The sequence below is a fragment of the Ranitomeya variabilis genome, chromosome 2 (assembly GCF_051348905.1).
Source record: "Ranitomeya variabilis isolate aRanVar5 chromosome 2, aRanVar5.hap1, whole genome shotgun sequence".
Taxonomy (NCBI): Eukaryota; Metazoa; Chordata; class Amphibia; order Anura; family Dendrobatidae; genus Ranitomeya; species Ranitomeya variabilis.
Window position 1 is genome coordinate 179,679,822 of NC_135233.1, and position 26,590 is coordinate 179,706,411.

A 26,590-nucleotide genomic window follows, 5' to 3' on the forward strand; every position below is an offset into this window, starting at 1 on the left:
TACAGACTGATGAATACTCGCTTCAGCCACTCCTGCTCTCACTGTTATTAGCGGCAGCAGGCGTCGGCTGATGGGAGCAGTAGTCCCATCAGCTGACACCAGTGACCGGAGGTAAACTTAATACACTGATCATAGCTGCACGTTCACGCTGTCTTTTGACAGCGTGGGAACTGCGGTTGTCTGACCGGTGGTGATGATTTTGCCACCCGATCAGAAGCGGTGTTTTCCATTTGCACATGACCGCATGGCAAACACTGGATTTCCCTCCCCTCCCCCTCCCCCCCCCCATTCAAGTAGGGTCCACGATCGGGTACGGGTACTGTTTTTGTACCTGAACCTAAACTTTTTATTTTAATTGTTCGGCTGAACCCGCCGTACCTGAACATCCAGGTGATCGCCCATCTCTAGTTAGAACTTATAAATGGCAGGGTTTTTCACTTCTATTCACAGGTCCAGATATGACAGAATTGTCTGTCCAGTTAGTTTCTGACCGCTGTGCATCCTTCCAATCACAAATTCAGGGATGTCTGGATTACCTGGTTGCCATTTTTGTTTGGTGTACTATGGGTAGAGCTGTGATTTTTCTACTATACCCATACGGCATATCGAGCGTTATTCTAAAATGATTATTGGTGCAATCAATGCAATATGTTACATGAATATCATACAGCCACACACTAGGAAATATGATCTACAATTGGAAAAAATATTTAGACAGGACTGAACCAGGGTAGTTCAAGGGGCCGGTAACCAGTGCACCTAGAAATTTGCTACTGACATCTAAGTGTACAGAGCGATTCTAATTATTATCTGATCACAATTCTACAGTCTAAATGTTCTATTTCTGCAATATCTGCTGATTTCATTGTATTACTGTTATTACCATGTTTCCATATAAGCTAACATATTAATCAGTTGTGTTCCGTTTTTTCAATGTATATAGGCGAAGAGTTTTCATTCTCGGCCCTTCCCACCATGTGGCTCTTTCTAGATGTGCACTTTCCACAGTGGATATATATAGAACGCCCCTATATGATCTCCATATTGATCAGAAAGGTATGTCCCAGAGGTGTCAGCTGAGCAAGTAATGCATGTAGATCACTTCATTATATAAGTCTGACAAACCCACAAGTTTCAGCAGGGCTCATTGACCATCTGATATGTTGGGGATCCTTACTATTCTCTCTGTACAGATCTTGTGGAGGGAGAAAGGGATCAGCAGTTGGTGTTTTGATTTCCGATGCTTTTGTTTTCATTGGATAGATGTCACTGCCAGAAGAGTCTGGTAGCCTCTCTCCCAATGAAAAACACATGAATCCTCAGCTGAACACCAAAATGTATGGGTGAGTGAGGAGGGAGCACTGTCGGTCGAATATTGGTTCTGCAGATCTTTTTGTTCTGGCAGAGATAAGCCACAACCACAGATGTCTGCCAGCGGATCGTTTATAGAAACCACAGGAGTGCTCGTCAGAGCTAGCGCTCTTGTGTATGGAGGAGACGGCAGAGATGGCTTCCTAACTATTGTTCTGCTGATGGCCATCTAAGATACACACCCTCTCTATGAGAACAATGCAATCGGCAGACTGAAATTGGTCAGCTTCTCTCTGGGCCATCAGTGAGCTGTGTCCCCCTTACACATTAGACTGTCTACTAATTGATATCCAGTGGGTTTGGGGGCCTCAATGTGTTTGGGGCCTCTCGACTCTTCCCCCAATAGGTGATGTTGGGGAAGAGTAGGAACCAGCTTGTTAGATTTTGCACTGCTGATCCTTCAATTCTCTGAGATAAGCTACCACCAAAGCAGTCTGGTAGTCACTCTTTCACAGAGCACAAACTACAAACCAATATGAGATAAGATGCAACGCTAGCTGATGGTCATAGTCAAATGCAATGTAAAAAAAATCTTATGTATATGTATTTCACAACATGTTCTAAAAAAAATTAAAATAGGAGCACATGATAGGGAAAACTGTCGTATATACTTTGATATTGTAGTAATCTTTGATGGTCGACTAGTCCTAAGGAGGGTAATATTGGTGTTGAACTTTCCCACAATTGTATATAACTTATGTGACTGAGGATTGGGGGAGTCCAAACTTTTTTTTGGTAACCTTTTCCAGTCCAATGAGCATTTTTTGACTCCTTTCAAAAGAGTCATTTGTTAGATTTTGGTTCTCTGTATCTACTATTAGTATTTGTATCAACATCTTATGCAGTTTTAGGTCAAATATAAGCAGAAATATGGAAAATTCTGAAGGGTTCACAAACTTTTAAGCACCACTGTGTTATCTTTGTATACACTTATCTTAATTGTTGCTTCTGCACATTGCACTTTCTGTGATTTACCACCCTTGTATGCCATTTACATATACTGCCACCCTGGCTACATATACACTGCTCAAAAAAATAAAGGGAACACTTAAACAGAATATAACTCCAGGTAAATCAAACTTCTGTGATATCAAACTGTCCACTTAGGAAGCAACACTGTTTGACAATCAATTTCACATACTGTTGTGCAAATGGAATAGACAACAGATGGAAATTATTGGCAATTATCAAGACAAGCTCAATAAAGGAGTGGTTCTGCAGGTTGGTACCACAGATCACATCTCGGTATCATCTTTTGAATGTTGGTTGTGCTTTCACACTCATGGTAGCATGAGACGGACTCTACAACCCACACAAGTGGCTCAGGTAGTGCAGCTCATCCAGGATGGCGAGCTGTGGCAAGAAGGTTTGCTGTGTCTGTCAGTGTAGTGTCCAGAGGCTGGAGGCGCTACCAGGAGATGTGGAGGGGGCCGTAGGAGGGCAACAACCCAGCAGCAGGACGGCAACAACCCAGCAGCAGGACAGCTACCTCAGCCTTTGTGCACGGAGGAACAGAAGGAGCACTGCCAGAGCCCTGCAAAATGACCTCCAGCAGGCCACAAATGTGCATGTGTCTGCACAAACGGTTAGAAACCGACTCCATGAGGATGGTCTGAGTGCCCGACGTCCACAGATGGGGTTGTGCTCACAGCTCAACACCGTGCAGGATGCTTGCCATTTGCCACAGAACACCAGGATTGGCAAATTCGCCACTGGCGCCCTGTGCTCTTCACAGATGAATGCAGGTTCACACTGAGCATATGTGACAGACGTGACAGAGTCTGGAGACGCCGTGGAGAGCGATCTGCTGCCTACAACATCCTTCAGCATGACCGGTTTGGCAGTGGGTCAGTAATGGTGTGGGGTGGCATTTCTTTGTAGGGCCACACAGCCCTCCATGTGCTCGCCAGAGGTAGCCTGACTGCCATTAGGTAGTTGGCCCTGGGTTCCTCCTAATGCAGGACAATGCCAGACCTCATGTGGCTGGAGTGTGTCAGCAGTTCCTGCAAGATTAAGTCATTGAAGCTATGGACTGGCCCGCCCGTTCCCCAGACCTGAATCTGATTGAACACATCTCGGACATCTTTTCTCGCACCATCCACCAACTACCATCCACCAACCAAGTTGCACCACATACTGTCCAGGAGTTGGCGGATGCTTTAGTCCAGGTCTGGGAGGAGATCCCCCAGGAGACCATCCACCGCCTCATCAGGAGCATGCCCAGGCGTTGTAGGGAGGTCATACAGGCACGTGGAGGCCACACACACTAGTGAGCATCATTTCCTTGTTTTGAGGCATTTCCACTGAAGTTGGATCAGCCTGTAACTTCATTTTCCACTTTGATTTTGAACATCATTCCAACTCCAGACCTCCGTGGGATATTAGTTGTGATTTACGTTGATAATTTTTAGGTTTAATTGTTCTCAACACATTCCACTACGTAATGAATGAAGATTTACTACTGGAATATTTCTTTCAGTGATATCTAGGATGTGGGATCTTAGTGTTCCCTTTATTTTTTTGAGCAGTGTATATTGTATATTCCTGTATTTATATTTATTTACTTGATTGCATTCAAATAACATATTCTAATATTCTAAATCATTGATATATATTTTTAGTTTACGGAGAGCTGTGGAAGACTGGGATGTTTGAGCGAATGTCTTTACAGACCGATGAAGATGAGCACAGCATCGAAATGCATCTACCTTACACTGCTAAGACAATGGAAAGGTAAGCTACAGTGAGAGCAGAGTGACATTTTTGTAGTATGTTGTATTTTCAGTAAATTTGAAATTATATAAACTTGTGCATTTATTATATGTACCCTGTGGTTTTCTCGTTCTTTGGTGATTAGAAACTGTTTGAAAATATTTTTTTTTGTTTAACACAAATGCTATACATGTACGTGATTGCATGTGGAAAGGGATCAGTAGCTGAGGGATCTTCACACGTGGTTGATGTTGGCAATGTTACATAGCCAGTATCTGTGTCTAATTGTCGGGGCTGAAGCTGAGCTCAGATCGCAGGTATTAACCATTTAATTTTTGGAATGTGCCCTGGCTACATTCAGACCTCCATGATCTTGGCACATAGATGGTTTACCCCAGAAAGCCAGGGACCTGCCAAAGTCCCCCATCACTGCCATCTTGATACTACTGTATGGGTCGGCAACATAGTGAGTTCCACAGGAAACAAAGATTTTCAGTATTGTCCTGTAAACACCTTTCCTGGGAGGGCTAATTTGTGATGAGACTTAAAGGGTCTCCAGATCTGCCAGTGTTGGTCCAGTTAAGATCGATGCATTGGAGACAAGAACACACACAGCCAGTATCTGTCAGTGTACAAGGCTTGTCTGAACTCAGGTCCCATGCCACAAGTTTTTATTACACCTATAGGAACAAAAAGGCTAAGTACATTTCCTATAGGATATGAAAGATTCAAGCACAAAGGCCATAAATCATGGATTCTGCTAAATTCCTTAAACTAGGTCTATCCAGCTCTGATTGCCTTCAGCAATTTTTTTAAACAACGTTGTGCCTCATTTGCTTTCATGAATGAAATATATAAGCATAACAAAAGCACTAAGTTATTAAAGACAGCTTACTGTGGAGACTGTAAGATGCACTTTTCCTAAAATAAAGTTTTGGAGGAAAGTTATCTTATAGTTTGACTAGTAGTGACTCACCTACGCAGAAGAACAATGAAGCCAATGCTAATATCAGGGCGGAAAGGATACGCTTAACCGTGCGTGTGTGGGGCGCAAGCGCGTGATTCCAGTGCTGCAACTGCACATCACATGGGACATGCATGAGAGGGGGTGATGCGCAAACTAACACCGGAGACAGAGTTTTCATCCAGGCCCCTCACCCAACGGAACCTGGAAGAACTAATTAACAAAAGTCTTTCTCAGCAGCTATGAGGCATACAGGTAAGACTATGTTAACCATTCTATAACCTGTATGCCCATAGTAATACCTTAAAAACATCCCAGGGGGTGACAGGTTCCCTTTACTTAGATAGGCTGCGTATATATTTAGAGATTACACTTGCATAAAACAGTGAATAATACTGAATTTTGTCTGTAATCGGGCAAGTTTACTTTGAAACAGAAAATATAAACTAATTTTTAAGGGTAAGTTCACACAGAGCGTTTTTGCAGCGTTTTTTTATGCTACTTTTCAGCTGCTTTTTACAGTACCAGCAAAGCCTATGAGACTTCAGAAATCTCATGCACACCCATTGGTTTTTTGTGTGATCAGTATTTTGTGCCTTGCTGCATTTTTGGACAATAGAGCATGTCACTTCTTTCAGCGTTTTTCACCCATTGACTTGAATGGGTGTTGAAAAAAACGCAGCAAAAGCGTAGCTATTATTATTTGCTGCGTTTTGCTGCTGAAAATTCAAGGACATTAGAATGGACAAAGAGAAAAAAAAACGCACAAAATACGCAGCAAAAAACGCACCTAAACCTGAGTTTTTGATGCAGCTTCTTTCCTGCCAAGAAGATCAGGTTTTGCTGCAGAAAAAAAAGCAACAAAAACGCCCTGTGTGAACATACCCTAAATATTCTTTAGAAATGACTAAATTGGATAGCGTTTCAAGGAGCGGTGGGTCCCTTATTGCTGCTCTGTATTAAAACTACCCAATTCCTATTTTAATGACTATTAAGTGTTCAAAGGCTGACATTGAGCCACCTTTTAAACACCTCCAAAAGGAATGATTTTTTAAAGGATATTACAGAGCATTATGTGTAACAATTATAAGTGGTGAAATTTTGAGTAAAACTATTTTTTTTCTTCTATAGAATGCATTGTTACTCTAGGGCACACGTGTTAGCCACAACCCCTGGCTTCCTGCAGCAGCTGGGTGATCACATGTATCTGCTATTAGGGAAAACAAATATTCACTGTTCCCTACGCTCATAGTCCCGGGCGTAGGGAGCAGTGAATATTCCGGCAGCTTAAGGCTGTATGTGGGAGCGCATGGCATTGACGTCTTGCGCTGCGCCACTTACACACTGAAGTCAGTTGCTTGCTTTTTTTTGCATGCGGCATGATGGGGAGCATATATACCGATGCGCGTTTCGCGAGTGCTTCTTCCTGGGGGCTCCCCCAGGAAGAAGCACTCGCGAAACATGCGTCAGGGTTAGGTTCAGCATGCCACCAGGAGGAACAATTTTTGGAGCGATGCAGACCCAGTTAATATGTAAATGGCATGGGGCGATCGGAAAGATTTTTTTAGTTGCATGATCGCAATATAATTATGGTATGCTGAGGGCACTTTGTGCTATGGCTTAATATGCAGGTGTATATATAGTCCCGGTTGTGTGCAAGTCCTGCCACATTGTTCAATATAAAGACTGCATCTTTTTACGTGCATGTACCTTGGTATAGCTAGACAAATATATTTATGGATTGCCCTCCCACTGCATAGCAGAAACACTGGATTTGTTTGTATGTGCATTTTGATACAACAATCCTGAGAGATGGCAATGTTCATCAGTCTTTTTATCGTATTATCAATATATTTGCACAGCTAACGGGCAGTAGCAATATGCCATTAAATTAATAATAGCTAATGATTACTTTTCAGCACTTTAGCACCCCATGCATTTGCATTTTCACATTTCCTGTGTATACATGTGTCCTGCTCAAGCTGACCTCTCGGTGTAATTTTTAGTTGATCTGAGTCACCTCGTCTATAAGTCTGCTTATGTATTTGTATGCATTTTAACTATTTATAATAAAGAAATTTTGTTTTTAAAATATCTATGTGAACACTTCTTAATCTGACCATAGTCTGTATAACGTGGGATTAGTATGTTGCAAAAGCCAAAAAGAGGTAGCTATGGAATTCTGCTCTCATAGTCAAGTGTCACATATAATAATGACAGAAAAAGAAGGTTAGGAAACAGCTGACAAGCCTACAAGTGGACGACCATGGAAAACTTCCTTCACAGTTGATCACATTATAAGAAAATGTCTGTTTGAGGTCTATAAAAGTTCTGTACAGATTTAGAACAAAATGAACAAAGAATATGGGGTCAAAGGGAGTCGTCAAACTGTGGTGCAACGGCTAAGAGTAGTAGGGTTGAGTGCATGAGTTCCAGTCAAGAAGCCTTTCATATCTGCTAAGAATCGGAAGGTCCGACTTGAGTTTGCTAAAGAACACAGCCAATGGAGAGAGACAGATTGCTCTAAGTTGTTGTGGTTGGATGAATACAATTTCAATCTGTTTGATATTGATGGCAAGCAATATATATTGATGGCTGCCCACTCTCCCCATTCCCACAAGCTCGCTGCCTCGGGGTAATCCTTGACGCTGATCTCTCCTTCAAACCACATATCCAAGCCCTTTCCACTTCCTGCCGACTTCAACTCAAAAATATTTCACGAATCCGTACATTCCTCAACCAAGAATCTGCAAAAACCCTAGTCCATTCCCTCATCATCTCTCGCCTTGACTACTGCAACCTCCTGCTCTGTGGCCTCCCCTCTAACACTCTCGCACCCCTCCAATCTATTCTAAACTCTGCTGCCCGACTAATCCACCTGTCCCCCCGCTATTCCCCGGCCTCTCCCCTCTGTCAATCCCTTCACTGGCTCCCCATTGCCCAGAGACTCCACTACAAAACCCTAACCATGACGTACAAAGCCATCCACAACCTGTCTCCTCCATACAGTTGTGGCTAAAAGTATTGACACCCCTGCAATTCTGTCAGATAATACTCAGCTTCTTCCTGAAAATGATTGCAAACACAAATTATTTGTTATTATTATCTTCATTTAATTTGTCTTAAATGAAAAAACCAAAAAGAATTGTCCTAAAGCCAAATTGGATATAATTCCACACCAAACATAAAAAAGGGGGTGGACAAAAGTATTGGCACTGTTCGAAAAATCATGTGTTGCTTCTCTAATTTGTGTAATTAACAGCACCTGTAACTTACCTGTGGCACCTAACAGGTGTTGGCAATAACTAAATCACACTTGCAGCCAGTTGACATGGATTAAAGTTGACTCAACCTCTGTCCCGTGTCCTTGTGTGTACCACATTGAGCATGGAGAAAAGAAAGAAGACCAAAGAACTGTCTGAGGACTTGAGAAACCAAATTGTGAGGAAGCATGAGCAATCTCAAGACTACAAGTCCATCTCCAAAGACCTGAATGTTCCTGTGTCTACCGTGCACAGTGTCATCAAGAAGTTTAAAGCCCGTGGCACTGTGGCTAACCTCCCTAGATGTGGACGGAAAAGAAAAATTGACAAGAGATTTCAACGCAAGATTGTGCGGATGTTGGATAAAGAACCTCGACTAACGTCCAAACAAGTTCAAGCTGCCCTGCAGTCCGAGGGTTCAACAGTGTCAACCCGTACTATCCGTCGGCGTCTGAATGAAAAGGGACTGTATGGTAGGAGACCCAGGAAGACCCCACTTCTTACCCTGAGACATAAAAAAGCCAGGCTGGAATTTGCCAAAACTTACCTGAAAAAGCCTAAAACGTTTTGGAAGAATGTTCTCTGGTCAGATGAGACAAAAGTAGAGCTTTTTGAGCAAAGGCATCAACATAGAGTTTACAGGAGAAAAAAAGAGGCATTCAAAGAAAAGAACACGGTCCCTACAGTCAAACATGGCGGTGGTTCCCTGATGTTTTGGGGTTGCTTTGCTCCCTCTGGCACTGGACTGCTTGACCGTGTGCATGGCATTATGAAGTCTGAAGACCACCAACAAATTTTGCAGCATAATGTAGGGCCCAGTGTGAGAAAGCTGGGTCTCCCTCAGAGGTCATGGGTCTTCCAGCAGGACAATGACCCAAAACACACTTCAAAAAGCACTAGAAAATGGTTTGAGAGAAAGCACTGGAGACTTCTAAGGTAGCCAGCAATGAGTCCAGACCTGAATCCCATAGAACACCTGTGGAGAGATCTAAAAATGGCAGTTTGGAGAAGGCACCCTTCAAATATCAGGGACCTGGAGCAGTTTGCCAAAGAAGAATGGTCTAAAATTCCATCAGAGCATTGAAAGAAACTCATTGATGGTTACCGTAAGCGGTTGGTCGCAGTTATTTTGGCTAAAGGTTGTGCAACCAAGTATTAGGCTGAGGGTGCCAATACTTTTGTCTGGCCCATTTTTGGAGTTTTGTGTGAAATGATCAATGTTTTGCTTTTTGCTTCATTCTCTTTTGTGTTTTTTTTTCATTTAAGACAAATTAAATGAAGATAATAATACCAAAGAATTTGTGTTTGCAATCATTTTCAGGAAGAAACTGAGTATTATCTGACAGAATTGCAGGGGTGTCAATACTTTTGGCCACAACTGTACATCTGTGACCTCGTCTCCCGGTACTTACCTACACGCAACCTCCGATCCTCACAAGATCTCCTTCTCTACTCCCCTCTTATCTCTTCTTCCCACAATCTTATACAAGATTTCTCTTGCGTATCACCTCTACTCTGGAACCCTCTACCACAACATATCAGACTCTCGCCTACCATAGAAACCTTCAAAAAGAGCCTGAAGACCCACCTCTTCCGACAAGCCTACAACCTGCAGTAACCACCTATCGACCAAACCGTTGCATGACCAGCTCTATCCTCACCTACTGTATTCTCACCCATCCCTTGTAGATTGTGAGCCTTCGCGGGCAGGGTCCTCTCTCCTCCTGTACCAGTTATGACTTGTATTGTTTAAGATTATTGTACTTGTTTTTATTATGTATACCCCTCCTCACATGTAAAGCGCCATGGAATAAATGGTGCTATAACAATAAATAATAATAATAATAATATATACCTCTCAATTGGAAAATGTAATGATGTAAGGTACCATACACCTACAGTGAAACATGGTGGGTAGCAATGTCATGGTTTAGGGCGGCTTGGCCCTCAAAATAGAATTGATGGAAATATGAATGAATGCGAATGCTACCATGCACAAGGATATACTGGAGAATGTAGTGCTGCCACATGGTAAACCAAAGCAGGCAGAGGTTGGAAATTATTACTGATAATAGATTTGTGCTGAAAAACAGTGTGATAGGAAAAAGGTTTTTAATCGTCGTAAACCAGTACTAATAGTGTGTTGATATAGCAGCATATGATGGCAACAAAGGAATTAGTGCTGGAAAAAGATCGACAAAGAAGTAATCAGGGTTATTCAAAACCAAGATTAACCACATATGTTATGGATTATTGTAACTTGCCCAAGGAAAAGCTGAAAAGGAAAATTATCGTAAATCGTAAACCAGAGCAATGCAATTGTGCTGAAAGAGAAAATGGTATTTGTATGAAAAGCTGGAATATTCTCATGTGCTGTAAGGGTAAAGCGGCAGAAAGTAAAGGATTAACACAATGCAATCAAATGTTAAGTCCCAGCACAGAAGACTAACCCACTGTAATCAATAGTCCATGCAGGACATGTACCTTCGTTTGCTTAGATAGTTCAAAGTCTGTGTCCGTTGGGAGGGGAGCCCCGGCCGGTGGCAGCTGTTCAAAAAGGATTCTCCTGCAGTGGGTGAAGTGTTTGTGCCCAGTAAGTAGTGCGCGCTCAAGGCACAGAGATGAATTACACAATTGTCATTAAATACGATACCTCCGGTGGTCTGCGGAAAAAAATGGCGCTTCAGTAGGCAACTTCGTCGTGGCGCTCAGCGGTAGGAGTAGGACCTTGCTGGTGCAACGATGAACCACAATACCAGCGCTCCAGCAGTCGGCAGGGATCTGGTCACTCTGGTCGGTAGCTGCGTCCTAGCGGTATGCAATGGGAGCAGGACCTGTGTGACGCAGTTGATCATGTGATGCCACATGACTGCTTCTGGATGAGGTACGGATCACGCGTTAAGGAAAATTCTGTTAACTTCAGGGATGGTCTCTCTATCAGTCACAGTCCTGATATAGGTCCTATGTCAATTAGCCTGTGCCAATAGAAACCAAATAATTCCATTTCGCTGTTTAACCCTCTAGGGATCAGGGTATCCAGGGTAAATATCTATTAGCTTTCTGCGCGGGATATAGTTTTGATAAAATTACCCCTGCTCCAATGTTGAGGTATAATTTCAAGACCCATTACTTCTATGGATTGTGCCGCACTTCCATGGCATTCTACAAAATGTTTTGAGAGAGGGTGATTAAGAAATTTCTGTTTATTAACCCCTTTCTGTCATTAGTCGTACTATTCCGTCCATGTGACCCGGGCCCTACTTCCCATGGACGGAATAGTACGTCATAGGCGATCGGCCGCGCTCACGGGGGTAGCGTGGCCGATCGCCACCGGGTGTCAGCTGATTATTACACTATGTGTCACGGACCTCTCCTGGCACATTAACCCCCAGAACACTGCGATCAGCGTTCTGGTGGCATAGGGAAGCATCGCGCAGGGAGGGGGGGGGCTCCCTGCGTGCTTTCTTGAGACTCTCGGAACAACGCGATGTGATAGCGTTGTTCAGAGGGTCTCCTACCTCGTCCTCCCTGCAGGCCCCGGATCAAAAGTGGCCGGGAGGCTCCTTCCGGGAGGTGGCTTTCAAGCACCTGCTCAGAGCAGGCGTCGGCAAGCCTGGAGCACTGCCTGTCAGATCGCTGATCTGACACAGTGCTTTGCTGACACTATAGCATGATATCCCACCCTGGGACAAAGTAAAAAAAAAAAAAAATTTACATGTGTAAAAAAAAAAATATATATATATATACAACGCTTTATTATCATACCGCCCAACCAAAAGTGGAATAACACGCGATCAAAAAGACGGATATAAATAAACATGGTACCGATGAAAACGTCATCTTGTCCCGCAAAAAAACGAGCTGCCATACAGCATCAGCAAAAAAATAAAAAAGTTATAGTCCCCAGATGCAAAAATAATTATTTTTTATATATAATAGATTTTATCGTATAAAAGCGCCAAAACATAAAAAAATGATATAAATGAGGCATCTCTGTAATCGTACTGACCCGAAGAATAAAACTGCTTTATCAATTTTATCAAACGTGGAACGGTATAAACGCCCTTCCCCAAAAGAAATTCACGAATTGCTGGTTTTTGTCCATTCTGCCTCACAAAAATCGGAATAAAAAGCGATCAAAAAATGTAACGTGCCCGAAAATGGTACCAATAAAAACGTCAACTCGTCCCTCTAAAAACAAGACCTCACATGACTCTGTGGACCAAAATATGGAAAAATTGTAGCTCTCAAAATGTGGAGACGCAAAAACTAATTTTTTGCAATAAAAAGCGTCTTTTAGTGTGTGACAGCTGCCAATCATAAAAATCCCCTAAAAAACCCGCAATGAAAGTAAATCAAAACTCCCTCCATCACCCCCTTAGTTAGAGAAATATAATAAGGTTTTAAAAATGTATTTATTTCCATTTTCCCATTAGGGTTAGGGTTGGGGCTAAAGTTAGGGTTGGGGCTAAAGTTAGGGTTAGGGCTACAGTTAGGGTTGAGGCTACAGTTAGGGTTAGGGTTGGGGCTACAGTTAGGGTTAGGGCTACAGTTAGGGTTGAGGCTACAGTTAGGGTTGGGGCTACAGCTAGGGTTAGGGTTGGGGCTACAGTTAGGGTTGGGGCTACAGTTAGGGTTGAGGCTAAAGTTAGGGTTGGGGCTAAAGTAAGGGTTAGGGTTGGGGCTACAGTTAGGGTTGGGGCTAAAGTTAAGGTTAGGGTTGGGGCTAAAGTTATGGTTAGGGTTTGGATCACATTTACGGTTGGGATTAGGGTTAGGGGTGTGTCAGGGTTAGGGGTGTGGTTAGGGTTAGGGGTGTAGTTAGGGTTAGTGGTGTGTATGGGTTAGGGGTGTGGTTAGGGTTGGGATTAGGGTTAGGGGTGTGTTTGGATTAGGGTTTCAGTTGGAATTGGGGGGTTTCCACTGTTCAGGCACATCAGGGGCTGTCCAAACGCGACATGGCATCTGAACTCAATTCCTGCCAATTTTGCATTGAAAAGTCAAACGGCTCTCCTTCCCTTCCGAGCGCCCAAACAAGGGTTTACCCCAACATATGGGGTATCAGCGTACTCAGGACAAATTGGACAACAACTTTTGGGGTGCAATTTCTCTGGTTACCCTTGGGAAAATAAAAATCTGGGGGGCTAAAAATCATTTTTGTGGGAAAAAAATTATTTCTTATTCTCACTGCTCTCCGTTATAAACTGTAGTGAAACACTTGGGGGTTCAAAGTTCTCACAACACATCTAGATAAGTTCCTCGGGGGGGGGGCTCTGCAAACGCAATGTGATGCCTGCAGACCAATCCATCTAAGTCTGCATTCCAAACAGCGCTCTTTCCCTTCCGAGCTCTGCCATGCGCCCAAACGGTGGTTCCCCACCACTTATGGGGTATCTGCGTACTCAGGACAAATTGGACAACAACTTTTGGGGTCCAATTTCTCCTGTTACCCTTGAGAAAATACAAAACTGGAGGCTAAAAAATAATTTTTGTGGAAAATTTTTTTTTATATATTTTCACGGCTCTGCGTTCTAAACTGCATTGAAACACTTGGGGGTTCAAAGTTCTCACAACACATCTAGATATGTTCCTTAGGGGGTCTACTTCCAAAATGGTATCACTTGCCGTCTATCTTAATTCCAGTCAATTTTGCATTATATAGTCAAATGGCACTCCTCCCCTTTCAAGCCATGCGCCCAAACAGTGGTTTACCCCACATATGGGGTGTCAGCGTACTCAGGACAAATTACCTGAAGCAATACCTGAAGGGTTAGTAAACTTCTTGAATGTGGTTTTGAGCACCTTGAGGGGTGCAGTTTTTAGAATGGTGTCACACTTGGTTATTTTCTATCATATAGACCCCTCAAAGTGACTTCAAATGTGATGTGGTCCCTAAAAAAAATGATGTTGTAAAAATTAGAAATTGCTGGTCAACTTTTAACTTTTATAACTCCCTAACAACAAAATATTTTTTGGTTCCAAAATTGTGCTGATGTAAAGTTGACATGTGGGAAATGATACTTATTAAGTACTAGATGGTAGCATGGTAGCCCGATTCTAACGCATAAGGTATTCTAGAATATGTATGTAGTTTATTACGAAGATTTTAGAATAATACATGGAATACACAGGATTGTTCACGGCCGGCCACGTTGTATATAGCACAGCCACGTAGTATATAACAGCCCACGTAGTAAATAGAACAGCCACGTAGTACATAGCACAGCCACATAGTACATAGCACAGCCACGTCGTATATAGCACAGCCCACGTAGCATATAACACAGCCACGTAGTATATAACAGTCCATGCACGCAGTATATAACAGAGCCCATGTAGTGTAGAACACAGCCCACGTAGTGTATAACACATACTACGTAGTATATAGCACAGCCCACGTAGTATATAGCACAGCCCACGTAGTATATTGCACAGCCCACGTAGTATATAGCAATGTGGGCATCATATCCCTGTTAAAAAAAAAAAGAATTAAAATAAAAAAAAGTTATATACTCACCTTCCATTGGCCCCCGGATCCAGGCGAAGCATTTTCCGATGCTCCTTGCGTGCTCCAGTCCCAAGAGTGCATTGCGGTCTCGTGAGATGATGACGTAGCGGTCTTGCGAGACCGCTACGTCATCATCTCGCGAGATCGCAATGCATGGAGTGGTCACCGTAGCGTCGCAAGGAGCGGGAAAGGCCTGTTCTGGATCCGAGGGGCCGACGGACGGTGAGTATATAACTATTTTTTATTTTTTTATTATTTGTAACATTAGATCTTTTTACTCTTGATGCTGCATAGGCAAAAAAGTTGGTCACACAGGGTTAATAGCGTTAACGGAGTGCGTTACACTGCGGCATAACGCGGTCCATTAACGCTGACATCAACCTTGTGTGAGCGCTGACTGGAGGGGAGTATGGAGCGGGCACTGACTGCGGGTAGTAAAGAGCGGCCATTTTGCCGCCGGACTGTGCCCGTCGCTTATTGGTCGTGGCTGTTTTGCCGCGACCAATCAGCGACTTGGGATTTCCGTGACAGACTGAAGGACAGACAGAAAGACGGAAGTGACCCTTAGACAATTATATAGTAGATTTTGTGTGACATAACTCTGTGATTTAAGGGCATAAAAATTCAAAGTTGGAAAATTGCAAAATTTTCGCCAAATTTCTGTTTTTTTCCACAAATAAACGCAGGTAATATCAAAGAAATTTTACCACCAACATGAAGTACAATATGTCACGAGAAAACAATCAGAATCCCCAGGATCCGTTGAAGTGTTCCAGAGTTATAACCTCATAAAGGGACAGTGGTCAGAATTGTAATAATTGGCCCGGTCATTAATGTGCAAACCACCCTTGGGGTAAAGGGGTTAATATTCCTGATATGTTGTGACCCACATACAGCTTGTCGCATGGGCATTTAATGATATAGATAACACCCTCTGTAGAGCATGTAATAAAGTTTTTAATTTTATATTCTATATTCTGGAATGCTGTAGATAAGCCCCCGATGCATCCTGAAAGATAAGGAAAAGAGGTTAGATTATACTCACCTGGGGTGGTCCGATCCGATGGGCATCGCGGTCTGGTTTGGGGCCTCCCATCTTCTTACGATGACATCCTCTTGTCTTCACGCTGCGGCTCCGGCGTACTTTGTCTGCCCTGTGGAGGGCAGAGCAAAGTACTGCAGTGCGCAGGTGCCGGGAAAGATCAGAGAGGCCCGGTACCTGTGCACTGCAGTACTTTGCTCTACGCTGGAGCCCGCACCTTTTCCAGGACATGACAGCTGATCTGATCACCTGTCATGTGCCCAGAACAGCCGCGGGTGTCATTGCGATTCACCCGCGGCTGTTAACATGCTAAATTCCGCTGTCAAACTCTGACAGCGGCATTTAACATGCACATGCAGGAAGCTCGTCATTCCCTCCTCCCATCCGCACCCATGTCACATGACCGCGGGTCGCCGATGGGTTGGCATGACAATCCAGGATCAGGAGAAACCCCTGTGGTTGTCATTGCTGGATCGCTTTGAGCGCCGCCCGGTGGTCGGCACTCATAGCAAGTGAGCATATCTGCTACATATAGAAGGGCTGCAGCCCTGCTCTATGTAGCAGAGCCAATCAGACAAGTGCAGCTTCTAGCCTCCAATGGAGACTATTGACGCATTCAAAAGTCTTAAAAAATTAAAAAATATATAAAAGGCTAAGTCACCCCCCATTCGCCCCATTCAAAATAAAACAATGAAAAAAAAAAAAATCTAATATACACATATTTGGTATCGCCGCGTTAAGAATCGACCGATCTATCAACATAAAAAAATAATTAATCCAATCGGTAAACTTCGTAGCCAGAAAAAGATTGAAACACCAGAATTACGTTTTTTTTTGGTCTTCAAAAGATCATATCTGCACCAAAGTAGTATCATTAAAAACGTCAGCTCGGGCACACAAAACGTAAGCCCTCACCCGGCCCCAGATCCCAAAAAATGGAGACGCTGCGGGTCTTGGAAAATGGCAACTTTTTTTTTTTCATATATACTAACTTTGGATTTTTTTTCACCACTTAGATAAAAAGGAACCTAGACATGTTTGATGTCTATGAACTTGTAATGACCTGGCGAATCATAATGACAGGCCAGTTTTAGCATTTAGTGAACCTAGCAAAAAAAAGCCAAACAAAAAACAAGTGTGGAGACTGCACTTTTTTTTGCAATTTCACCGCACTTGGAATATTTTGCCCATTTTGTTTTACAGGACATGGTAAAGCCAATGATGTCATTCTAAAGTACAACTCGTCCCGCGAAAAATAAGCCCTCACATGGCCATTTTGACCAAAAAATAAAAAAGTTATGGCTTTGTGAAGAAGGGGAGCAAAAAATGAAAATGCAAAACCAAAAATACCCCTGGTCATTAAGGGGTTAATCAGCCTTAAAAATAGGCCATATTATACTTTGCCAAAAAACATCTAAAGAAATCACCCAATTCTTTGGACAGATGAAACTAAGATAAACCTGTATAGAACGGTGTGAAGAAGAAAGTATGGAGACTGTGTGGAGAAGCTCATGATGCAAAGTGTACAACGTTTTCTGTAAAACTAGGTCACTACTGTTTATTGATGATTAGACTCAGAGGCGTAGCTAGTGGTTTGGTTCAGGGGATGGTGTGTCGGCCCCTAACTGGGTAACCCTGATTACAACTATGGTGGCGCACCCTAATAGCGGATGTAGGAGAACCTCAGCAGATGTTGGTACAAAAAAAATCTCTATACAAAGACCATCGCTGATATTACCGCCATATGGTGACCATGTAGTTAGTGATAGACACTAGTGCTGCAGAACATACAGTAAAGGAAATAAGTATTTGATCCCTTGCTTATTTTGTAAGTTTGCCCTCTGACAAAGTCATGAACAGACTATAATTTTAAGGGTAGGTTAATTTTAACATTGAGAGAGAGACTGTCAAAAGGAATCCAGAAAATCACAATGTATAAATAATATAAATTTATTTGCATTTTGCAGTGAGAAATAAGTACTGTGATTTCGCTTTATAAGACGTGCCTGATTATAAGACGCACCTAGATTTTAGACAGGAAAATAAGGAAAAAATATTTTGAGCCAAATAGTGTGCAAAAACCTTTAATAAAATACAAAAATATTATCTGTGGATGACGCTCTGTTATAGGGGATTATCGCCCTCTCATCCTCAGGAATACACCCGCTTACTGTATACATGGATGTATTCTGAAAGATAAGGGAGGTGGTAGTCACATTTGCAATAAACACTTTGGACACTACATTACAGTGTATACACTTAATATGGCTAGAACCCCCATCCTCCTACAGAATATACCCATTGATACAGTATATTCTGAAGGATGATGGGGGTTGTTTGCTCACCTTTGCTAAAAGGATCTCACACTTGTGAGTACCGTAGTTGCAACATTAAATAGTGTGCAGGGACAGGTATGTGATTGGTGGAGGCAGCTCAGCAACAGTTCCCTCCACCAATCACTATCCATCCCTGCAGAGGAAGAGGAGAATCGCTCTTCTCAACCTCCTCAGGTTTAGGCCTCTTTGACACATCTGTGTCTCCGGTACGTGTGGTGACAATTTTCACACGTACCGGAGACACTGACAAAGGTAGACCCATTCAAATGAACGGATCTGTGCACGTCAGTGTGTTCCAACGCACTGTGTGCCCCACATGTAGACATGTCCGTTTTTTACCGTCAACACGGGCGGCAAAACGTCCCACACACATGCACACTGAGAACACTCATGGATGTCATCAGTGTGACACGCATCGGCACCTAGGAATAAGTGCTACAGTAAGCTCTTCTCTGGCGCCGGGTGCTGATGACGGCTCTCCTCATTCTCCTGTGCTCTGCCGGCGATCGGCGCAAGCAGAGGAGAATGAGTTCAATTCAAGTCAGAACAATAACCGCAGGTGGGGGCTTACTGGACTATTACTCCCATCAACCTACACCTGCTGCCACTAACGGCAGAAGCAGCTGATGGGGGTATTCCTCACCTACTGCCTGCGTTATAACTAAATGAATGAAAACCCTCAGCTGTCAGCTTCCGCAAAGTTATCAAGAATAGAGGGGTTCCCATGCCTTATTTTTAATTATTAAAATAAATTAAAAAAACTTGTGGGGTCCCCCCCATTTTTGACAACCAGACTTGCTAAAGCTCACATCTGGGAGCTGGTATTTTCAGGCTGGTAAGGGGCCATGGATATTGCCCCCTCCCCAGCTTAAAAATATCAGCCCACAGCTGCCCAGAAAAGGCACATCTATTGGATGCGCCAATTCTGGCGCTTTGCCCGGCTTTTCCCACTTGCCCTGTAGCGGTGGCAAGTGGGGTTCATATTTGTGGGGTTGATGTTACCTGACAATACATGGGTGACAAAAAGCCCACGGCTTAGTAATGGAGAGGCCTCGATGAGACATCTATCCATTACTAATTCTATAGTTATATGGTAAATAAAGACACAGCCAGAATAAAATCCTTTAATTGAAAAAATGACACAGATTACTTTAATAATCTCAATGAAACCATACTTACGCCCTCGCCTAATTCCACCAAAGCCCTCGATCTCCTTTAATAAAAGTAAAATAAACAAACACCAATATACCATGCCTGTCTGTTCTGTTTCTGGCCGCTGTACCACCACTGCAAGTCCCCGCAGCATCGGTAATAATAGTGTTCGGTTTATGAGACGCACGCCCATTTCCCCCCTAATTTTGGGGATCATAAAAGTGCGTCTTATAAAGCGAAAAATACGGTATTTGATCCCTTACCAACCATCAAGAGTTCTGGCTCCTACAGGCCAGTTAGACGCTCCTAATCAACTTGTTACCTGCATTAAAGACAGCTGTCTTACATAGTCACCTTTATAAAAGACTCCTGTCTGCAGATTCCAGTAATCAGTCAGAATCTAACCTCTACAACATGGGCAAGACAAAATCGCTTTCTGAGGATGCCGGGGACAAGATCATAGACCTGCACAAAGCTGGAGCTGGCTACAAAATCATAAGTAAGGAGAGAACTGTTGGTGCAATAGTAAGTAAATGGAAGAAATACAAAATGACTGTCAATCGACATCGATATGGGGCACCATGCAAAATCTCCCCTCATGGGGTATCCTTGATCAAGAGGAAGGTGAAAGATCATCCTAAAACTACACAGGGGGAACTTGTTAAAGGGCCACTGTCACCCCCCCCCCCCCCCCCCAGCCGTTATAAACTAAAAGAGCCACCTTGTGCAGCAGTAATGCTGCAGTCTAACAAGGTGGCTCTTTTAGTTTTTGATTCATTTATTACCTCAAAAAAGCGTTTTAAAAATTGGCCACACATACCAGATATTGTACCAGGAGGCGGTCTGAAGCGTCCTGTATGAATCCCCCAACTGCCGTCACTCTTCTCTTCAGGGGCGATGGTACCCGCCCCCTGAGCGCTGTTATCTTCTGAAATCCGGCGCCTGCGCTGTGCGTGCCTGCCTGGGGCCTGCGCAGTGTTCATTGTCAGTGCGGCCACACTGTTGCTGAATCCCCCGCCCCGCACTGTTATTCATTATGCACAGTGCGGGGCTGGGGTTCCTGGGAAGGCGGGGGAGCTGGGGAGCGTCTAAACAGCGCAGTGCGCATGCCCAGGAACCCCAGCCCCGCACTGTGCATAATGAATAACAGTGCGGGGCGGGGGATTCAGCAACAGTGTGGCCGCACTGACAATGAACACTGCGCAGGCCCCAGGCAGGCACGCACAGCGCAGGCGCCGGATTTCAGAAGATAACAGCGCTCAGGGGGCGGGTACCATTGCCCCTGAAGAGAAGAGTGACGGCAGTTGGGAGCTTCATACAGGATGCTTCGGACCGCCTCCTGGTACAATATCTGGTATGTGTGGCCAATTTTTAAAACGCTTTTTTGAGGTAATAAATGAGTCAAAAACTAAAAGAGCCACCTTGTTAGACTGCTGCACAAGGTGGCTCTTTTAGTTTATAACGGCTGGGGGGGGGGTGACAGTGGCCCTTTAATGAGCTCAAGGCAGCTGGGACCACAGTCACCAAGGAAACAATTGCTAACACATTACGCCGTAAAGGTTTAAAAACCTGCAATGCCCGCAAGGTCCCCCTGCTCAAGTAAGCACATGTGCAGGCCTGTCTGCAGTTTGCCAATGAACACCTGGATGATTCTGTGAGTGATTGGGAGAAGTTGATTTGGTCAGATGAGACAAAAATTGAGGTCTTTGGCATTAACTCTACTCACCGTGTTTGGAGGAAGAGAAATGCTGCTTATGACCCAAAGAACACAATCCCCACTGTCAAGCATGGAGGTGGAAACATGTTTTGGGGGTGTTTCTCTGCTAAAGACACAAGACTATTTCAGCGCTTCATTGGGAGAATGGATGGAGTCATGTACCGTAAAATACTAAGTGACAACCTCCTTCCCTCCACTAGGACATTAAAAATTGGTCGTTGCTGGTTCTTCCAGCAAGACAATGACTCGAAACATACAGCCAAGGCAACAAGGGAGTGGCTCAAAAAGAAGCACATTAAGGTCATGGAGTGGCCTAGCCAGTCTCTAGACCTTAATCCAATAGAAAACTTATGGAGGGAATTGAAGCTCCGGGTTGCCCAGCGACAGCCTCAAAATCTTAATGATTTAGAGATGATCTGCAAAGAGGAGTGGACCAAAATTCCTCCTGACATGTGCGCAAACCTCATGATCAACTACAAAAAAGCATCTGACTGCTGTGCTTGCCAACAAGGGTTTTGCCACCAAGTGTTTAGTGTTGTTTGCCAGAGGGATCAATTGCTCATTTCTCACTGCAAAATGCAAATAAATTTATATAATTTATACAAGGTGATGATTTTCTGGATTTTATTTCTGATACTATAGATGGAAGCCCAATGCTATCGCATCGGGAAGCATGCTGCAAAGCCTGCCCCATTGGCACATCACCACCACCCACTCGATGCGATAGCATCGGGCCTCCATCATAGTATATGGTATTTCCTCTTCTCCCTGAAGGACACGCCCTGTGATTACCTCCTCTCACCGTCTCCGCTCCGGGATCCATATGCCGCGCCTGCTGTCATCCATGTGAGCAGCGATCAGCACTCTGTCCCGCCAACATGGCCGCCACCGCTAGGATTGTCGGCGGGAGGAGTGAGGGGCGACGGGGGGCTGCGGAGAGGAGCGAGGGGAGACGGGGAGCGACTGACAGAAGAGAGGGGAGACGGGGAGCGACCGACAGAAGAGGGGAGACGGGAAGTGACGGACAGACTGGTATCACCAGCGGGTGCCATATTGGAATACCCATCTCTTGGGTATTCCAATATGGCGGTCGGCGTACTTCCGGTGCGGCGCGGTGGGTTGTGGGATTCGAGGACGTCCAGACGGAAGTGGATGACAGAAAATTTAAGGTACTTAGAATCTATTTATATATCTCTCAATGTTAAAATTAATCTACCCTTAAAATTATAGACTGTTCATGTCTTTGTCAGTGGGCAAACTTACAAAATCAGCAAGAGATCAAATATTTATTTCCTTCACTGTATAAAAGATTACATTAGTTATTGATGGTGATTTATAGATGACTCATTCACTTTTCCTGTCTTTTCCACCTGACCCAAACCAACATGACAACTTCTTGCAGCCACGACTCTGCTGCAGGGATTACAACAAAGACACTTCTAACTTCTCACATTTGCAGCACCGTCCTCATCCATTTTGGGGTATATGTCCTGTGATGCGGTGACAGGATATGCATGGAGGCGTAACTGCATTTGTGAAACAGAAATTAACTGGGAAAAATCCACTGTCATGACTGTAGATGATTGTGTTGTTGACTTGCCAGTGTCGGGGGAGGGTAGTAGGTTGGCAGTGGTGCGACAGTTTAACCCCTTCATGACCCAGCCTATTTTGGCCTTAATGACCTTGCCGTTTTTTGAAATTCTGACCAGTGTCCCTTTATGAGGTAATAACTCAGGAACGCTTCAACGGATCCTAGCGATTCTGAGATTGTTTTTTCGTGACATATTGGGCTTCATGTTAGTGGTAAATTTAGGTCGATAATTTCTGAGTTTATTTGTGAAAAAAACGGAAATTTGGCGAAAATTTTGAAAATTTTGCAATTTTCACATTTTGAATTTTTATTCTGTTAAACCAGAGAGTTATGTGACACAAAATAGTTAATAAATAACATTTCCCACATGTCTACTTTACATCAGCACAATTTTGGAAACAATTTTTTTTTTTGCTAGGAAGTTATAAGGGTTAAAATTTGACCAGTGATTTCTCATTTTTACAACAAAATTTACAAAACCATTTTTTTTAGGGACCACCTCACATTTGAAGTCAGTTTGAGGGTTCTATATGGCTGAAAATACCCAAAAGTGACACCATTCTAAAAACTGCACCCCTCAAGGTGCTCAAAACCACATTCAAGAAGTTTATTAACCCTTCAGGTGTTTCACAGCAGCAGAAGCAACATGGAAGGAAAAAATGAACATTTAACTTTTTAGTCACAAAAATGATCTTTTAGCGAAGTTTTTTTTATTTTCCCAAGGGTAAAAGGAGAAACTTGACCACGAACGTTGTTGTCCAATTTGTCCTGAGTACGCTGATACCTCATATGTGGGGGTAAACCACTGTTTGGGCGCACGGCAGGGCTCGGAAGGGAAGGAGCGCCATTTGACTTTTTCAATGAAAAATTGGCTCCAATCTTTAGCGGACACCATGTCGCGTTTGGAGAGCCCCCGTGTGCCTAAACATTGGAGCTCCCCCACAAGTGACCCCATTTTGGAAACTAGACCCCCCAAGGAACTTATCTAGAAGCATAGTGAGCACTTTAAACCCTCAGGTGCTTCACAAATTGATCCGTAAAAATGAAAAAGTACTTTTTTTTCACACAAAATTTCTTTTAGCCTCAATTTTTTCATTTTCACATGGGCAACAGGATAAAATGGATCCTAAAATTTGTTGGACAATTTCTCCTGAGTACACCGATACCTTACATGTGGGGGTAAACCACTGTTTGGGCACATGGTAAGGCTCGGAAGGGACGGAGCGCCATTTGACTTTTTCAATGAAAAATTGGCTCCAATCATTAGCGGACACCATGTCGCGTTTGGAGAGCCCCTGTGTGCCTAAACATTGGAGCTCCCCTACAAGTGAGCCCATTTTGGAAACTAGACCCCCCAAGGAACTTATCTAGAAGCATAGTGAGCACTTATAACCCCCAGGTGCTTCACAGAAGTTTATAACGCAGAGCCGTGAAAATAAAAAATAATTTTTCTTTCCTCAAAAATGATTTTTAGCCAGAATTTTTTATTTTCCCAAGGGTAATAGGAGAAATTGGACCCCAAATGTTGTTGTCCAGTTTGTCCTGAGTACGATGATACCCCATATGTGGGGGTAAACCACTGTTTGGGCGCACGGCAGGGCTCGGAAGGGAAGGCACGCTGTCATGATTCTCAATGGCGAGAGAACATAGCCCAGCATATATGAGAACTAGCTCTTGGAAGATGGAAACTATACTGACCATGAACTAAACCTGCCGCACAACTAGAAGTGGCCGGGTAGCATGCCTACGTTTTTTATCCCTAGATGCCCAGCGCCAGCCGGAAAACTACCTAATCCTAGCAGAGGAAAAGACAGTCCTGGCTCACCTCTAGAGAAATTTTCCCAAAAGGCAGACAGAGGCCCCCACATATATTGGCGGTGATTTTAGATGAAATGACAAACGTAGTATGAAAATAGGTTTAGCAAAAATCGAGGTCCGCTTACTAGATAGCAAGAAAACAGAAAGGGCACTTTCATGGTCAGCAGAAAACTCTATCAAAACACCATCCAGAAATTACTTTAAGACTCTAGCATTAACTCATAACACCAGAGTGGCAATTTCCGCTCACAAGAGCTTTCCAGACACAGTAACGAAACAGCAGCTGTGAACAGGAACAAAATGCAAAAACACACAAGGACAAAAGTCCAACTTAGCTGGGAGTTGTCTAGTAGCAGGAACATGCACAGAAAGGCTTCTGATTACATTGTTGACCGGCATGAAACTGACAGAGGAGCAAGGTTATATAGCGACTCCCACATCCTGATAGGAGCAGGTGAACAGAGGGGATGATGCACACAAGTACAATTCCACAAGTGGCCACCGGGGGAGCCCAGAATCCAATTTCACAACAGCACGCCATTTGGCTTTTTGAATGGAAAATTAGCTCCAATCATTAGCGGACACCATGTCGCGTTTGGAGAGCCCCTGTGTGCCTAAACATTGGAGCTCCCGCACAAGTGACCCCATTTTGGAAACTAGACCTCCCAAGGAATTTATCTAGATGTGTGGTGAGCACTTTGAACCCCCAAGTGCTTCACAGAAGTTTATAACGCAGAGCCATGAAAATAAAAAATAATTTTTCTTTTCTCAAAAATGATTTTTTAGCCCACAATTTTCTATTTTCCCAAGGGTAACAGGAGAAATTGGACCCCAAAAGTTGTTGTCCAGTTTCTCCTGAGTACGCTGATACCCCATATGTGGGGGTAAACCACTGTTTTGGCACACGTCGGGGTTAGGAAGGGAAGTAGTGATGTTTTGAAATGCAGACTTTGATGGAATGCTCTGCGGGTGTCAGGTTGCGTTTGCAGAGCCCCTGATGTGCCTAAACAGTAGGAACTCCCCACAAGTGAGTCCATTTTGGAAACTAGACCCCCAAGGGAACTTATCTAGATGTGTGGTGAGCACTTTGAACCCCCAAGTGCTTCACAGAAGTTTATAACGCAGAGCCGTGAAAATAATAAATGTGTTTCCTTTCCTCAAAAATATTTTTTTAGCCCAGAATTTTTTTATTTTTGCAAGGGTAACAGGAGAAATTTGACCCCAAAAGTTGTTGTCCAGTTTCTCCTGAGTACGCTGATACCCCATATGTGGGGGTAAACCACTGTTTGGGCACATGCCGGGGCTCGGAAGGGAAGTAGTGACGTTTTGGAATGCAGACTTTGATGGAATGGTCTGCGGGCATCATGTTACGTTTGCAGAGCCCCTGATATGCCTAAACAGTAGAAACCCCCCATAAGTGACCCCATTTTGGAAACTAGACCCCCCAAGGAACTTATCTAGCTGTGTGGTGAGCACGTTCAACCCCCAAGTGCTTCACAGAAGTTTACAACGCAGAGCCGTGAAAATAAAAAATCATTTTTCTTTCCTCAAAAAAGATGTTTTAGCAAGCAATTTTTTATTTTCACAAGGGTAACAGGAGAAATTGGACCCCAATATTTGTTGCCCAGTTTGTTGTGAGTACGCTGATACCCCATATGTGGGGGTAAACCACTGTTTGGGCACACGTCAGGGCTCGGAAGGGAAGTAGTGACATTTGAAATGCAGACTTTGATGGAATGGTCTGCAGGCGTCACATTGCATTTGCAGAGCCCCTGATGGTCCTAAACAGTAGAAACACCCCACAAGTGACCCCATTTTGGAAACTAGACCCCCCCAAGGAACTTATCTAGATGTGTGGTGAGCACGTTCAACCCCCAAGTGCTTCACAGAAGTTTACAACGCAGAGCCGTGAAAATAAAAAATCATTTTTCTTTCCTCAAAAAAGATGTTTTAGCAAGCAATTTTTTATTTTCACAAGGGTAACAGGAGAAATTGGACCCCAATATTTGTTGCCCAGTTTGTTGTGAGTACGCTGATACCCCATATGTGGGGGTAAACCACTGTTTGGGCACACGTCGGGGCTCGGAAGGGAAGTAGTGACATTTGAAATGCAGAC

At 43.7% G+C, this 26,590-nt stretch overlaps 1 protein-coding gene across 2 annotated transcripts in view; it reads left to right on the forward strand.

Annotated features, from left to right (window-relative positions):
- The window catches only part of MEMO1 (mediator of cell motility 1), a 172,614-nt gene that overhangs the window by 34,429 nt on the left and 111,595 nt on the right, over positions 1-26,590 (forward strand). For both annotated transcript variants that reach the window (XM_077283240.1, XM_077283241.1), the window contains exons 4-5: positions 944-1,056; positions 3,993-4,104. In XM_077283240.1, the coding sequence (XP_077139355.1) occupies positions 944-1,056; positions 3,993-4,104 (225 nt within the window). The remainder of the gene's footprint in view (positions 1-943; positions 1,057-3,992; positions 4,105-26,590) is intronic.